This window comes from Halichoeres trimaculatus, unplaced genomic scaffold (genome assembly GCF_033239565.1).
Source record: "Halichoeres trimaculatus isolate MK-OKI-2021-1 unplaced genomic scaffold, fHalTri1.1 fHalTri1_scaffold_13, whole genome shotgun sequence".
Taxonomy (NCBI): Eukaryota; Metazoa; Chordata; class Actinopteri; order Labriformes; family Labridae; genus Halichoeres; species Halichoeres trimaculatus.
Window position 1 is genome coordinate 28,709,191 of NW_027437191.1, and position 15,714 is coordinate 28,724,904.

General features: G+C 39.1%; 1 protein-coding gene across 2 annotated transcripts in view; it reads left to right on the forward strand.

Moving 5' to 3' along the window:
• The window catches only part of fam184ab (family with sequence similarity 184 member Ab), a 233,802-nt gene that overhangs the window by 184,127 nt on the left and 33,961 nt on the right, over positions 1 to 15,714 (forward strand). For both annotated transcript variants that reach the window (XM_074685172.1, XM_074685173.1), the window contains exon 17: positions 13,546 to 13,730. In XM_074685172.1, coding sequence (XP_074541273.1) covers positions 13,546 to 13,730 — 185 coding nt within the window. The remainder of the gene's footprint in view (positions 1 to 13,545; positions 13,731 to 15,714) is intronic.

Consider the following 15,714-nt stretch of genomic DNA (forward strand, 5'->3'; position numbering starts at 1 on the left):
TCTTAGCTCACACCTGACAACCAGCACGCCGTCCTCACCTCCTCCTCCTCACCTTATGGGGAACATCAGGCCTTGCATAGCTGCTGTATACACCTCTAGGCGCTACATTCCAGAGCGCCTCCAGAGCTCTGGGCAGGTGACTTTACGCTGTTCTGCGTGCTTCCACCTCGTCCAGGCGCCTTGTTGGTACATCCCCACCATCTTTCATCTCCACCTCTGCTCCAATCTCGTCCAGTACCATTTGCCGCTTGCATCAGTTAGCATTGACATGTTACAGGCTGTTAACAGCTGATTTCACTTGTAAACAATGCAGCCATGGTTACATGTAGGATCTCCAGACAAACACAGGAGCAAAAACAGTAAAAATATAATCGAAGACATAAACCAGTTTGGTGTCCACGACCTACAAATGAACCATAAAAACAAGAGAAGAGAAACAATAGTCTTCATCCTCTGTTTTTGTTGACACTCGACCACAGCATCTCTGTGGTCACGTGTGAATCCTCGGATAAACTCCAGCGTGTTCTGTTTCTTTCATTTAGCAGAGTGAAGATTTTCTGGCTAAATAGATAGAGGCAGTGTGTAAACACCTCCAAATTGGCTTCTCTCTCAGACTATTGAACACATTCATTCACAGTCTCCCAAAGAAGCTGCTGAAGTGAGAAACAGCATGAGCCCAAAAGCACTCTGTGGCAGATTCACATTGAATGGATTGGGCTAATAGTACCAAGGATTGTGTACCATTTTTCTTCACTATCTCCTCCGTCTGAAAGTCTGATTCGCAAATCATGTTAGGCTGATGATATGTAAACACAGCCGTGAAGTTGAGTGCAGTATGTTGCTTGTTTTGCATTGATTGTGAAGGTGAGCTGTCAGCATCTCCATCTCTTTCTAAATGTCATGTCTGCAGGGCAGTTTGAGCATGACGTCACTTCTAACACTGCAGGGAGTTACCACCAACTCTCAGCAGCCAGTGCATCGAAAAGGGCAAATACCTGAGGTGCATTAAGCTCTTTCTGTCTGCTGTTAAATTTTTTTTCCAAACTTTTTGACAGCCCAATTGCCACACAGCCCCTCTGTGAATAGAGCCCTCAGGATTAACCAGCACCAAGTTATTATAGCTGTCAGTAATGTCATTATTTGTGTTTATGTCAGCTTGTATTTCTGGGGAGATTTCATAGCTTTATTTTCAATACAAAGGATTTGAGCCCTGTTGCTTTGCTGACACCCAGCAGGATCCAGCAGCCGTATTTTAAACTATAGATCCTCAGAGGGCAGCAAATAGTTCCAGAGAAGGTGCTTTGTCATTCCATACTGTGCAGAGAGCAGGTAGTTCTCCACAAAGCAGCAGGGCACAGTAAAGAAAAGATGGTTGTTGCCCCGAGCTTCACTGTGGCTGCTCGTTCCGTCTCCATTACTCCCTGAAACATTGCAGCTGATTCTCTGTCAAAGAAACTGCTGCTTTTTATAAATGCACCATTCATAACCTTGGTGAGCACTAACCCAGATGACAAATGAATTGTGTTTCTTTTGACTGCTTCACAGTAATAACCACTTGTTTTAGACTTTAGAAGGAGAAGAAAGTTTTTTAGAAATAGTGTGAATAGAATGTGAAGTTAAGAGTTGATGTAAATTTGATCAAACTTACTGCTGCAATGCTCCCTGTCTAAGGTAGTTTAAATCCAGTCCATGAACAATAGACACTACGAGGAACACTCAAGCCTACTGCTACGAAGGGAGTTCTCTGTTTGAATAGAGTTGTATCAATTCAAATTGTTTCGTATTCAGTCGAATCATATGTAGGGATGGGAACTGAATTAGGTACTTTCACAGGTACCGACCAAATTCCATCTGTATGACCAAGCATCGATTCACATGAAATCAGTCAAACGCATCCTTGTGACTGTGAGGAAGAGTGGTTGGTAATTTTCCATGCTGGACATGAACTCAGCATTAAAAGTTTGTATATAAAGAAAATGATATGTTAAATTGAAAAACTTTGAGATTTATAATTAAAGATGAGGATCTGTTTTAATTGGACTGCGTCGCCACCTTCTGGCCTGGAGTCTCACGCACACTGTTGTAAAAATGTGACTTTTAACCAGGCGTTTGGGGATTTTTTGGAATTAATTTTTTTTGTTCAAGACAACTTTTTACCATGTACAACGCAACAAGGTAAGGTATTCATCCATTCAGTTACGTAGCCCTACGGTTTGAAACGTGACAACAAGCAAACGTTGTAAGTTTGTACCGTACGTCAGTAGGTGGCTATATGTAGCGCTACTAGCAGCCCGGTGCTACAACATATCCGTAGGCTAACGTGACAATAGGGATGGGTACCAAATCAGGTACTTTTATAGGTATGGACCAAATTCTGTCAAAAGTACCGGGTACCGATTCATGTAAAACCAAAAGGTACCATATTTAGGTACCTAAATAAATCCTTGTGACAGTGGAGTAGAAAAGTAGGTGATTTTCCATGCTGGACATGAACACAGCATTGCAAGGTTATATATTAAAGAATATAATTGTTTAATTGAAAAAAAAAGCAAAACAAATAAGATTTTTTACCACATTAACACAAAAAAGTACAAAAATTGGTTCCATTGAGTACCAGTACCAATTGCCTGGAACTGGGCATCAATACTGTATCGTTTCAAATGTGAACGGTACCCATCCCTACGTGACACCAGGCAAGCTGTCTCTTTGTACAGGAATTAAGTAGCTCTCCATACATAGTGCTGACAGCCCCTTGCTGTCAGCACTATGTATGGACAGTAACACGTAACGTTTATGTATCCTGATAAGCTATGTCCTGCCAGTCATCTACCAATCAGAGCTAATGTAACCTCACTCTTCATTTTATTGATAGACTCTCAAGTTTGAACAGACCACTGCAGAATAACTGCTGACTGTGGGTTGGAATCAACATTAGCACAAACAGTTTAGCTCCTGTGTTAGCCTTTAGCTTGGGCTGTATCACGTTCCATTTAGCTTTCTTCTGTTCTTCTGTCCTTTTTCTGTCTGACAGTTAGGCTCCTGTGTCCACCATTACTACAAAATTAATCACAGAAATCGTTTTCAGTAGAGAAAAACACTGATCCCTCTTCTCGGTACACAACTCTGTCAGCCGGCGTGGTGTTGTCATAGAGACTCGGACGTGCCATAAATAGATCCAGTCTTGCACGGGAAGCTACAAAGTAATTATGAAGTTGCCTTTCAAAATACACAAATACACATTATGTCACTTCAGATTGCATTATAGTGAATTGTAGCTACACACATTTCTTGTACAAAATCACATTGTTTGGTTTTGTATATTAAAGTATAGTTTTGTGCCGTGTCGGGCTGAACTACAACTAACCATGTCAGCTTGTATTATATCATATATTATACTTTGATGTATCGGACGAGGGGTTGGTTTTATGACATTTTAAAGGTGGTGATGAAATCTTTGTTTCAATAAGTCTAAATTCACATCATTTTAGCAATAAAACAAAGGCATTTTAATACTGTAAGTATCACAAAAAGCTGCAAATGAAAGAGCACTCAACACTTTTTAGTAAAAGTTTTTCTTGATGTTTATAATTTTCAGTTTGATTTAATTTCGTTTTTCGTGTTTACCTCTGCCATCTGTCAAACTGAAATTAAATGGAAATGGAGCTCATGTTAAATAATGTAGCCAGTGTACTCCACACCTGCTGCAGATACATTTATGCACACATAAGCACACACAGACACACACACACACACACACACATGATCAACAACAACAACAACCAGCATGCTACCTCTCCCCCCTCCCTCTTGTAAATCGAGCTAATTAGCTCATCACCATGAGCTCACCTTATGATACAGATGTTCTGACAGTGAGGCACAGCTGGTCGTCTTTAACACCCTGCACACACCGCCATCAGTCCCTCTCATCTCCAGTTGCCACGGCAATAGGGAGTCAATAAAGGGTAATAGCAGAGAGTTGCAGCCTGCGCTGCCTGTCAGTCATAAGACCCTTGAAAACACAGGGAAAATTGAGAGCAGATTGGAGTCACTCCTGAAGAGCAAATGCTTCTTTCTGACCCTCAGGTAGATTCAGGTTGAGTGACAGGCCTTCGTTTGGTCTGATTTTTCAGAGCTATACATGAGAGGAGTTTGTTTTGTCACTGTGTGAGAACAACTGATTTTTTTAGAGAGATACAGAAAGGCTGAAAGGAAGCCTGTGATATATGAACATACTTCATGTCACTCAGAGTTTGTATAACAGACTGTGGTGGTGCTTCTTCTACTGAGTAAGAGATGTAGTGCCCTATCTTGGTTAATTTATTCATGTTAAAAGCTGCACGTTTGAACTCACAAACACCAGAAGTTTGTGTTTACATCATTTCCTTCTTTACTGTTTCCCCGGTTTTTGATGTCTCCAAATCTCAAACCCCCCCGGCAGAGTCATCAGAGTGAAAGAGCTCAGCAGCCGACAGTCACCACGCCGAGTTAAATAATGTTTTTAAACATCCAATGACTTAACAGACGGGAAGGATGGGGCTGATGAAGTGCAGGGTTGTGTTTATGTGCCATCTGTCTCCCCGGAGATTTAAAACTTGTTTGATCAAACGGAGCTGTCTGATCAATTATCACATCATCAGCATCTCTAGACAACAAATACCTCCTCTGTTCTATTTCTATTGTTCCTTTTGTCATGTTTTTTAAGCGTCTTTGACAAAGTCTTTCTTTCTTTCTTTGTGTTTGGCGGCAGGTTCATCTTTGGAGGAAAGTTTTGTTGTTTAGTGTTATTAATATCCTGTATGTAAAGTCACTAAGAAGTGCTGTCTCTTTCTTTTAAAACCATTGTTCCTCATTACAGCATCAGGATGTTACTTTTCTGTCCCCTCTTTTCTGCAGTGAATGTGATGTGTTCATGTTAAAAATCTAAATCTGAGTACTCTGAATAACATTAAGTTCATATAGTTGAAAAACTGGACATTCAAGCTTGTGATTAATCATGATTAAAATGTGATTAATTGCGATTAATCGTTAAAAGCTTTCCCAACTAAAAGGCCCTTTTTATATGAACTAATCATATCTGCTTTGTCTTTGTCTGAAGATTGTGAGACCAATCCTTCAAAGTCAGACTTTTATAAAGAATATAAAAAAACTCATAAGCCATCTTATCGCAGACTTAAAGCTTGTTTATATTTTCTGAGTCCAACAGCCACAGGATCTCAGTAATGGATAGCATAACATTTCTGCTACAATGGCTTCTATAAATGATCCCATTGGTGCCTCCATGGCATTTAGACCGCTGCCAAATAAACTTGTAATTTCCTTTTAAGATTATCAATTAGCTTAGAAGTGATTTCACAAATTGAACTCAGAGAGTCTTAGCAGGTGGGCACTAATATGTTTTCCTTGAGTTCATTAAAGGTGTCCCCCAAGGCTCTATCCTGGAACCCATTCTGTTCTCTATTTTCATAAAAGACAGAGGCTGTGTTTCAGTTGTGTTTGTGTTTTTCTGGGTTGGGGATTTTCTTGTGCATCTTGAGTCTTGAGCTTCTTGGTTATTCTTTGTGATTCTTGTGTTTATTGCATTAATCTGAGTTATTCTTGTTGTGTATTTTCTGTGTTAGTCTATCGCTCTTGTTCCTTGTGGTTTTGGTTTGTTTCTTGCCATGTGTAGATCTTTTATGTTCATAGTGTTTCCGTTTTTGGATTTCTCTCATCTCTGTCATTAGTTTCCCAGTGCTGCTTTAGTTCTCCTTGGCTGTTTTCCAAACCGCCTACTACATACTACATGTGGATGTAGTAAGTAGTAGGCACTACATACTACCTACTGCTTTTGCATGTAGCATGTAGTATGACTTTTCTGTTGGGTCTGTTTTTTAGTAAATTACTCTGGTTTCCAGTCTTGGAAGGTGGAGTTACGGATAATTTTGGGTTTTTATATAAAACAAGCTATTGGCAGATCTCAGCATTTAGTTATTTTGTTAATCATATCCCAGCAGAATCATCATTCTTGATTTCTAATATTACACTGAAAGTTTTATCTTTGACTGAAAATAAATCTGGATTTTTATTTTTACAGCTGATGAAAAAAGCACTTCTGCATAATCTACATATGGTTAACAAGGGGTAATCCGTGTTTTATATGGGCTTTGATGAATTTGTAGAAGTAAACACCTCTTTTACAACCAGAAGTGACAAGATTTACTTGTGTTTCTTTATCATCACTTCACTTCTATCTCATGGACCATCTAACGTTAGTGTTGTTGTATTGTAGTTATAATGCTGACTCATTCCACTAGATGGCGGTAATTCACTAAAACCTGCCACCCCCATTGACAAACAGGGTCAGCACATGGATTGTGGGACACAGTATGCCAGGTAGACTGGTCCATTGCATATTGAGGAATTTTTGGTATACTGCAGATTTGCAAGTTTTCACATACTGACTAAATTTTGAGTTTGGGGTCAGTTCAATGTTTGCTATCGTGCTGGTTTTTGTGTTGCTGTCACCTGTTTCCTTGCGCTCCAGTGCTTCCTTGTGCGTCTTGGTTTTCCTTGTAAGTTTTGTAGAGTTTTGGGGATTTTTGAAACAGTTTTGATCTGAGTTTCAGGCTTCTGAGTTTAGTTCGAATAAAGCTTTTTATTTTAATCTGCATTTGGGTCCCACTCCTTGCTTTTTCCCTGTAATTACCTGACAGAGGCAAGGATACCAGAGCCAGATTACACGTCTATGCTGATGATTCCATCATATAACCCATGTTCCCTCTGGGAGAAAAACAGTGCAAGAGCTTCAGATGGCATTTCAGTCTCTAGAAACACATTTACTGACTTTCAGCGTTCATGCCTTTCCAAAAAGCTCACATGAAAAGCCTGCTTTGTATGTGAATGTCTTTAAACTATTGATTGTTGTGATTCCTCCATGTTGTGCTGTTTGTGTACTTCTCTTTTGCTTGTGACTCTGTAAGGCTGCTACCTTGGCTAGTTTCTCTTCGAAAAGAAGTGTTTTATCTTAATGTGACTTCCCAAGACTTCATCAAATCAAAATCCTAATAATGAAAAGCTAGTCACAAAAATGGCCATACACCAGCCATAATGAACAGACGATTCGGTCGAATCAACCTCCGCTCTGCATTTTTAAACCTTTTCATCCTTTTTTTAGAGCATCAGGAAATCACTTCCTAATTCAGTCCTGAGATTGGGCCGCCTAATGTCCACGCTTCTTAAATAATTAAAGGACTTATTTATTTTTCAAAGGCTTCCAAATTAGAAAAGAAGGACTTGGAAGGGATGGTGCACATATCCTCCTTTACTGTGCTTTTAACTCAATAAGCCCTTATACAAAAAGACATGAACAGAGAACAGTCAGGCCCAACATTAGCTCAGTTTTCTTCACCAGCCTGCAGCCAACACCAGCAGTTTTATCTCTGCAGTCGTCTGCCATTAACATCAAACAGATATCTGCTGTAATTTGATTGGATTAGACTTGGAAAAAAATACTCTTCATTCAATACATTACCTTGAGAATAGCAGCAAGACCGCTGAAAGGAATCAATTTTGGGTTATTTTCTTTTTCTTTTGTGTCGGTCTTTTCTTCTGCCAGCCTCTCCATCCCCTTCTTGTTTGCCTGTTATTTTTTTTTGCCTTTGTGTCTCCCGTCTCCCCAGATTTAGACCAGAACATTTACAAGATGGAGAGTGACATGAATGGATGGGTCGTTAAAGATTCACCTGCCGTGTCCCTATCATGCCTAATTGCGCCTCTCGGTTTATTGACAGTAAAATTCGGCTAATAACATAAAATGTAATGCTGAGGGAGCCTCAGAGACAGACAGTGGGGCAGGAGTTTGCGACTCTGAGGCCGTTATATGATGTGAGATTATGGCTTTTGGACACAGGACTGATGCGCTCTGCGTGATTTGTCATGGAAGCAGGTGGATGAGGTTTTAGCGGCGAGTCACGAGTGGACAGTAACTTCCTGGAAGTCGGTCTATCTCTGATGATGTGAAGTGGCCCCGTGACTTCGATCACACCTGTGCTTTTATTTCCCTCTGAATTCAGCTCTCTGAACATAATGATTATGGTGATGATCTGGCAAACAAAGCCGTCACTGGGGCTCAGCATAATTTGTTTTTTTAACACAAACTTGTTAATTCAGCATGTTGATAGCTGGCTGATGGCTCCATTGAAAGCTTTTTAAAGAGAGAGGCGTCACGATGAGTTTTCAGTTTTCATGTGGCCCATCTGATGACTTTGTTACATGGCTTACAGCTCAGAAAACAATTTTATTATCTCACACTGATGTCTTTAAAACCTCTGGATTCATCTATTGTGTCTTTAAGACCCCCTACATTTTTCGAGCCAAGCATACTGAAAACATCATCACTGTTGTTATACCCAAAGTTGTATTTCTGTTTTTGAAATTATACTTTTGTTCATTTAGTAAAATTCTCCAACTGGTGATGTCACAAGTTGGGCAAATTCTCATGTTATTCTCACTAAATTCTCGTGTGACTTCTTGAACAAATAGCCCAAAGCAGCTAGGTCTGATTCAAGAATTACTCAAATGAATGTTTTCCTCACGACTTGAAATTGAAATTTACATCCAACATTCAAACAGAATGTGAGGAGTTTGAAAGTGATCTTGAAAAAGTTGTAGTGAGAAGAGAGAAGAACACAGACATCTGTGTTTTTCTCTGCTGAAAACAATTTCTGTGATTAATTTTGTAGTGAACACAGGAGCCTAACTGTCAGACAGAAAAAGGACAGAAGAGCAGAACAAAGATAAACAGGACATAGATAGAGCACGAGCTAAAGGCTAACACAGGGGCTAAGCTGTTTGTGATAATGTCCATTCCAACCCACAGTCAGCAGTTATTCTGCAGTGGTCTGTTCAAACTTGAGAGTCTATCAATAAAATGAAGAGTGAGGTTACGTTAGCTCTGATTGGTAGAAGACTGGAAGGACATAACCAGTATTTACTAACGTTACACATTATGGACATGTCTTAGAGCACTGGGCTGTCAGCTGTGTTAAATATAGAGAGCTACTAAACTACTTAAAAACTGACAGTGTTTACTTGTTGTCACGTTAGCCTACAGATACGTCGGAGCACCGGGCTGCCGATAGCCGACAACGTTTGCTTGATGTCACGTTTCAAACCGCATCGCTATGTAACTGTACGGATAAATTTACTAGTCTTACCTCAATCTGATCTCCATGTAATTCCTAAACAAACACATGACTCACTATAAATAATTTACGACAGTGTGCAAAGACTTCTGGCCACAAGGTGGCGAGGGAGTGCAATTAGACAGACCCTCCTCATAGCATCTTAAACTTCAAATTTTCAGAATATAAAAAAGCAAAATACCTGCAGGATGAAAAATTTGAGAATATGAAATCAAACTTCACTAATTGTTTTTTTTTATAATTCAGAAGCAGTGTATATAGAATTAAACTCTAAAACATCATCAATATTAGTGTGAATTTATAGCAAATCTTTTTTACAATAGCAGATTTCCTAGTCTCTCATGTGACTAGATAATAATAAATCACCCGACACAAAGAGAGATTCTTTGGGATATTTTTAGTGTCTGGTCTGTTTGAAGAAATCAATTTGTAAGTCCTTCTTTTTATTGACTTTTACTTTGACATTACCAAATCTCATGTGTGTGAGAGAAGTGATGGATCCCCAAAGGATAAGGTTATTTTTATTTAACATTTTCATATCACCACTAAATCCCATCAAAGGCCTAAGTTATGAGTGCTTATGTAGCTTCAAGCATTGTGTTCCTTGCTGAGGAACACAATATTTGAAAACTGCTTTCACATGCAAAGTTCCAGTTTTAGAAATGATCAATAATTTCCAAGAGAGAGTCCGAAAGTGCAGTTTTTATAAAACAAAACAAAAAGAATTGGAAAGTGTATTTACAGGAATGATTTTTCATTTGGACGTAACAGGCTTTAGTTTGTGTTAATGGCAGCAGGACAGTTTGAGAGGGATTAGTTTGGGATAAACCACAGAACCTATTTTCATCATAATGACAGATCATACCCCCAGGAGCAAAAGTGTGTCTTTTTACAGTGTTTGGAAAATCCCTTACAACAATGGAGCTCTGTGGCACGAAGAAAGAGGATATATTTATCAGCCTGAGGTTCCTCTAGACAATACTCCTTCAGGGGTTGTTTTGGTTTGTTGGTATTTTTTTTTTGTAATTATAGCTTTTAAAGGAATGTTATTAGCCTTTTCAGGGCTTTAATAAAAAATGAACCTGTGCAGACAAAGAGTACTTGGATACTTCTGAATCAACCAGGATGTGAAGTCTGTGTCTTTATGGTATACAAAAGTAAAGCTGAAGTGAGTCACTTATTTATCCAACATCCTTGACTGAACTCGCTGTAGCGTCAGTCAGGCTGCATATGATGATGTCCCATGAGTGTTTGATTGAACCTACGCTCTCTTCACTCCTACCTTTTTCGACATCCAGTCGGTCTTTTTCCCACTTTGTAACGATGACTAACACAGGCCAGATCTTGGGCCATTACTGAGTGTCAAACAAAAGAGCAGCTCTGCGGGGCTTCATGAGTAATTGGAAGAGTTGGCCGTTTTTATTTACATAGACGTCATTCAGAGATCTGGAGAATTATAAAAGTTAAGTAAGATGAGGGCTTCATTTGCATATTCATGCAGGGCTGAAGATGACAGAAAGTTTGCTTTGTCTCTGGTGAAACCAAACTTATTTTTACAGATCAGTTGATGCTTGTCTCTGGGATTTGTTTCAGTGGATTTCATTGTTTCATGTTAACAACAGAACACACACCCTCCACCATGCTTATGAGTAAAGGAAGTGCCAAAAACTGCAGTTCTGCAAATATCCACTTGAGGCTGTCTCCAAAAGTCAAGGAGTCTTGAACTGGGCCCATATTAAAAATTCTGGTGCAGTATGAACATGCTTACCTCCTGTTACAAAACATGGTGGCTAATTCTATAACTTGTGTCTTTGTTAAAAGTTAAGTAGGATTCAAGCTTTTAATGCCTCAGGGCGCTAAAAAAAAATGACAAAGGCAGCAAAAAAGTTATGTACAAACATGCACGTAGGTTAAATCAATCAGCTAAATTAAAACTACATTTCAGACACTACTGACTCACTCACCAGCTGCTGACAGTGGCGTAATTACTCTTGCGTCACTCACAGATGGCTGGGAATGTAGAGTTATCATTTTTTCTGAAACACTGCAAAACAGTATTTATTTCAGTGATAACTAATATTATACTTATTGAATTTTCAGCAACAGTCAAATTCAACAGAAACATTTATTACTCATTATTTCTTAAATAAATAAACCCTATATTTGCAAAGCAATTTATGCTGTGTCTTAAAATTACAAGGTCCAGTGAATGCATCACCCCCCGATTAACAGATTAGCGGCTAACTTCCGTGTTGTTTCTTTCTCTGCTCGAAGTTGTGAGACGAGCTCGTCCAAAAGTTATTTAGTGTGACTGACAGTTTGTAATGTTGTTTCATGTTATCAGTAATCATGTAATCAGCAATTCCTTCTGTTTGAACCCCAATGCATGATGGTAAATAATGCTCATATAGTGAGCATTGCTAATACACCACTTTTCAAAATGCATTCTTGGATACACTTAGTGGACTATATAGTAAATGATCATGCTCAGTCAGATTTCAGACAGCACTAAAAAATGGTGTATTCACTATATAATGAATAAGGAGTGATTTTGGATAAAGCCGTACAGTTTACAGGTGAACTGATGCATTGTAGCCGTTAGCAAAGTGGTAAAGCTACAGCTACAACTTCCCAACTTCATCATTTTATGAGTAGCTGAAATTAAAATTTCATATTGAGAGGTAGATAATTTGAAGACATAATGAAATGCATTTTTGTTCAGCTTCAGATGCCATAGCTTTGATTATTTCTGCTGATGTCTTCAAAACCTCTTGTTTCAGCCTTTGTCTGAGAGCTAATGTATCTTTAAAACCTTCCCAATATTTCAGAACCCAGCATTCTTGAAGTCTCATTCACTGTTGTCATCTAACAAAGTTTTAGTGCTCTTTTCGAAACGATGTGTTTGCAATTTAGGGAAATTCGCCAACTGGTGATGTCACAAGTTGGGCAGTTCTCGTGTTGATCTCACTGTATTGATGTCTTACTTTTTAAATAAGCAGCTTGTTTTTTTTGTTTGTTTTTGTTTTTTTGTGGCCATAGTAGAGGGAAAAATGTTTGGTGCTCAGTTCCTCCTCTGTCTCATTTTGGTAAAAGTTTCTTGAAAAAAGAATGTCCTGCAACATTTGGTACAGATTTTTGGCTTTAAATGTTATTGTAATATTTTTTTTACCCCAAATCTCAAATGTTTATACTCCTTTCGATGAAATTTTACCCAAACGCCAAGCTGTGTCAATCCTTAAGGGGTTGGATTTTGGTGATCAAATGACCCTATAAATAACTGGATGGATTTCAGCTTTGCTGCAAAACAATGAAAACTCAAACACAGGTCTTTCGTCTTCACCACCTGTGTTATATAAGGTCGCGCTGGTATGTTTACAAATTGCATCTTGACTTGTAGGCTGAAGCAGACACCTGTGGGACTGTACTTCTAATTCAATTGAAGCCTTGTCTAAAGTGGCCCTTAAGTGATAAAGTCAAGAGCAATACACATTGTAATTCATGAAGGAACACTACAGCCTGTTCACGGTAACAACAAGAGTGGCCCGCTCCACCCATGGGTATTTATGATTAAAACTCACTGTAGGACAGTGAATGGTAATGAGCATCACTTTTCATTATCAGTCCATTCATTAACATTCACTTTGAGTTTAGCAGCCAGTGTGAGCCTTGACTCACCCACTGTAGATTAATCATCTCATTACGTCTTGATGAAGTTTGTGCTGTTGATCAAAAACAAGATACTTTAAAGAAGGAATTACAAACAGGCAAAACAAAATCTGATAAACATGCCCTAATGTCATCTAGTGTTTATAATATGTTGTTTAAACTATTCAGGATGGAAAATGCCGTTGTTTTACATTGAGAAACTGTCTTTAGTTGCATAAGCCCAAAACAGCATGTCACCCTGCTGTTGATCTCTCTTTACTGGCTTCCAGTGGCAGCTCCAATCAAATTCAGAGCTCTTCTTCTGGCTTACAAAACATTGACAAGAACGGCTCCTGCCTACCTGGGGTCCCTCATCCAGGTCTACACTCCTTCTCATCCACTACACTCTGCCTGTGAAAGACGCCTGGTGCTCCCAGCCCAGTGCGGCTCCAAATCTCTAGCCAGACTCTTCTCCTCTGTTGTGCCCAAATTGTGGAATGAATTACCAACTCTATACGATCCACAGAGTCCCTTTCTTCTTCAAGAGATGTCTGAAAACTCATCATGTATTGATCATAGTTTTCTTTTTTGCTGAACTGGGAGCAAAATTAACCCCAGTGAGCCTGAAATCACCATAACTAGCAAACTTATTGATTAAATTTGGTCTTGTGGCTTCGTGACTTTCTAACTCACGGTTTTCTACCTCTCTCTTTTCTAGGAGCGTGAGCTGTTGGGTCGGATGACCGAGCTGCAGGAGGAGGTTTCCAGGAGAAAGAACCACATCGCTCAGCTCGACCACCAGATCCACACACTCAACGAGAATATCAGCACTCTGACTAAAGAGCTGGAGCTGAAGGGCAAAGAGGTGCTCAAGATCCGCGGCGAAGCCAATCAGCAGATCAGGTATGACTCAGCGCTGAAGGGAAACATTACTGTGCAAAAGGTGACATACTTGGTTCAGAGTTTCTCTCTTTTATGATTCCTGAGAGCCCAAATGATTTTTTATGTACAATTTGATAACACTTTGGGCAAGAAAGAGCAGAGCTTTTCCTGTGACTCACTAAACTTAAGAAAACATTTTCCTGCTCAGATAGTCGAAATTTGTATGTTGTTAATACCAGATATTACCCAACTATCTCCTGTTCAATATTTAGATCTTTTCTTTGATCTGTCTACTTTCATCCATGTCATTTGTATTCTCGCTGATGTCTGAACTGTTCTGTACTCCTGGATCTTTGCTGATGCTCCCCCAGCCTTTGCTTTGTATACATGCACTTTAAAAGAGGGGGACTGTGCTCTCCTTACTTCCGTCTTTGGCATCCCACATAATCACATGGAAAGGCAGGGAGTTCTCAGCACAGAACAAAACTGCCAATTGAAGTCTGTTGCATACAAATAGTAGTTCTTACTAGTCACAAAATTCTGGGAATTTTTAAAGTTGGTAACTTTCCATGGGAATTTTCAGAAAATACAGTGAATTAACAGGATTTAGGGGAGAATTTTTGGGAATTTATACCAGTTAGATGTACCTGTCATATACATGTAAAAATAATATTAAACATTTTGGTTTGTTATAAACAGACATGTATGCAAACCATAGACTGTATTAAACATGGGCGTAGCCTCCGTGACGTCACCCATCTGTTCCTGTTGCTGTGAAATGAAGCCAATACTCGGACACAGCTACAGGGCATCTGCCGGTCATGTGACCTGAACTGTGCCTCTGATTAGAAAATTAAACGATCCTAATGACTATTAAACTGCAGAGATAGAAAAAAATTCACTCACCATTCAGTGTTTGCCGATAGCAAAATCAGCGTTTTAGACCCAGGCCGGCTGTAAATATATTTTTTAATGTCGTAAAAGTTGCATTTTTACTAACCAGATGTTGCCCCTTGATGTAAACATATCTAATGCTATATTTTTAAAACAAGTTCATTAGTACGGTGGCCTGTAAGTATCACACAAATTGCAAGAGCCATAACATGAATGCAAAAGCTACAAAACAAATGCAAAAGCTGCACCTCTGTTTAGTTGTGGCTTTTGCATTTCTGTTGGCACTTTTGCAAATTAACTGACACCTACTGGCTACTGTAGATCAGAAGAAAAAAAAATCCCGGGAAGTTTTAGAAAAAACAATTTAAGTTGACGGCAACAGAACCCTGAAAATGTCCAATATTCCTGTGCTAAAATACCCATGGAAATTTTCTGGAAAGTTTTGAACCAGGCTGTAAATATGCTTTTTAATGCCATGAAAGTCTGTTTTTATCTGAAAATGTTTCACCCTCTTGTCTGTTTGTCTTGAAAAGCCAAGAAAAAGGTCTGTAACCCTTTACAGAACAGTCAGGATAAGTCTGAAGTTTCTTAGAATCAACCCTTTAATGACTGCTGTTGCAAAATTACGACATACCCCGTCAGGTCTCGATGTTGCTTAAATGACCTTTGTATCCTATTATTTGCCTATTGGTTCAAATCATAGACTGTAAAAAAAAAATGGACATCCGCTGGCTTGGCTCAAAGTGAGGTCTCCACAAAAACTGCTCCCCCTGGTGGCTGGCTGCATTAAAGGTCAAAAAATCCATTTCCCCTGTCATTCCAGATGGGCTGTGGTCAAACTTTAAAAAATTAATACACCTGGTAGAAATGTTTCTCACATCCATTTGTTGTGGTGGTTTAAAGATATAACTTGGCTGCCTTGTATTCAAGTCCTGTTTTTTTCTGAAAAGTTTTGTTTTTTTTCGTTTTACAATGTGAAAAATGAGGTTTTACGATGATTGACAGCTGCTTGTAAAATATGTCAGGAGGTAGAGTCAAGAAGAGATTAGACTCTTGAAGGGAAAAAAAAATAATATTTTTGTCTCTACTGCGCAGACTCTGGCTGCACAAC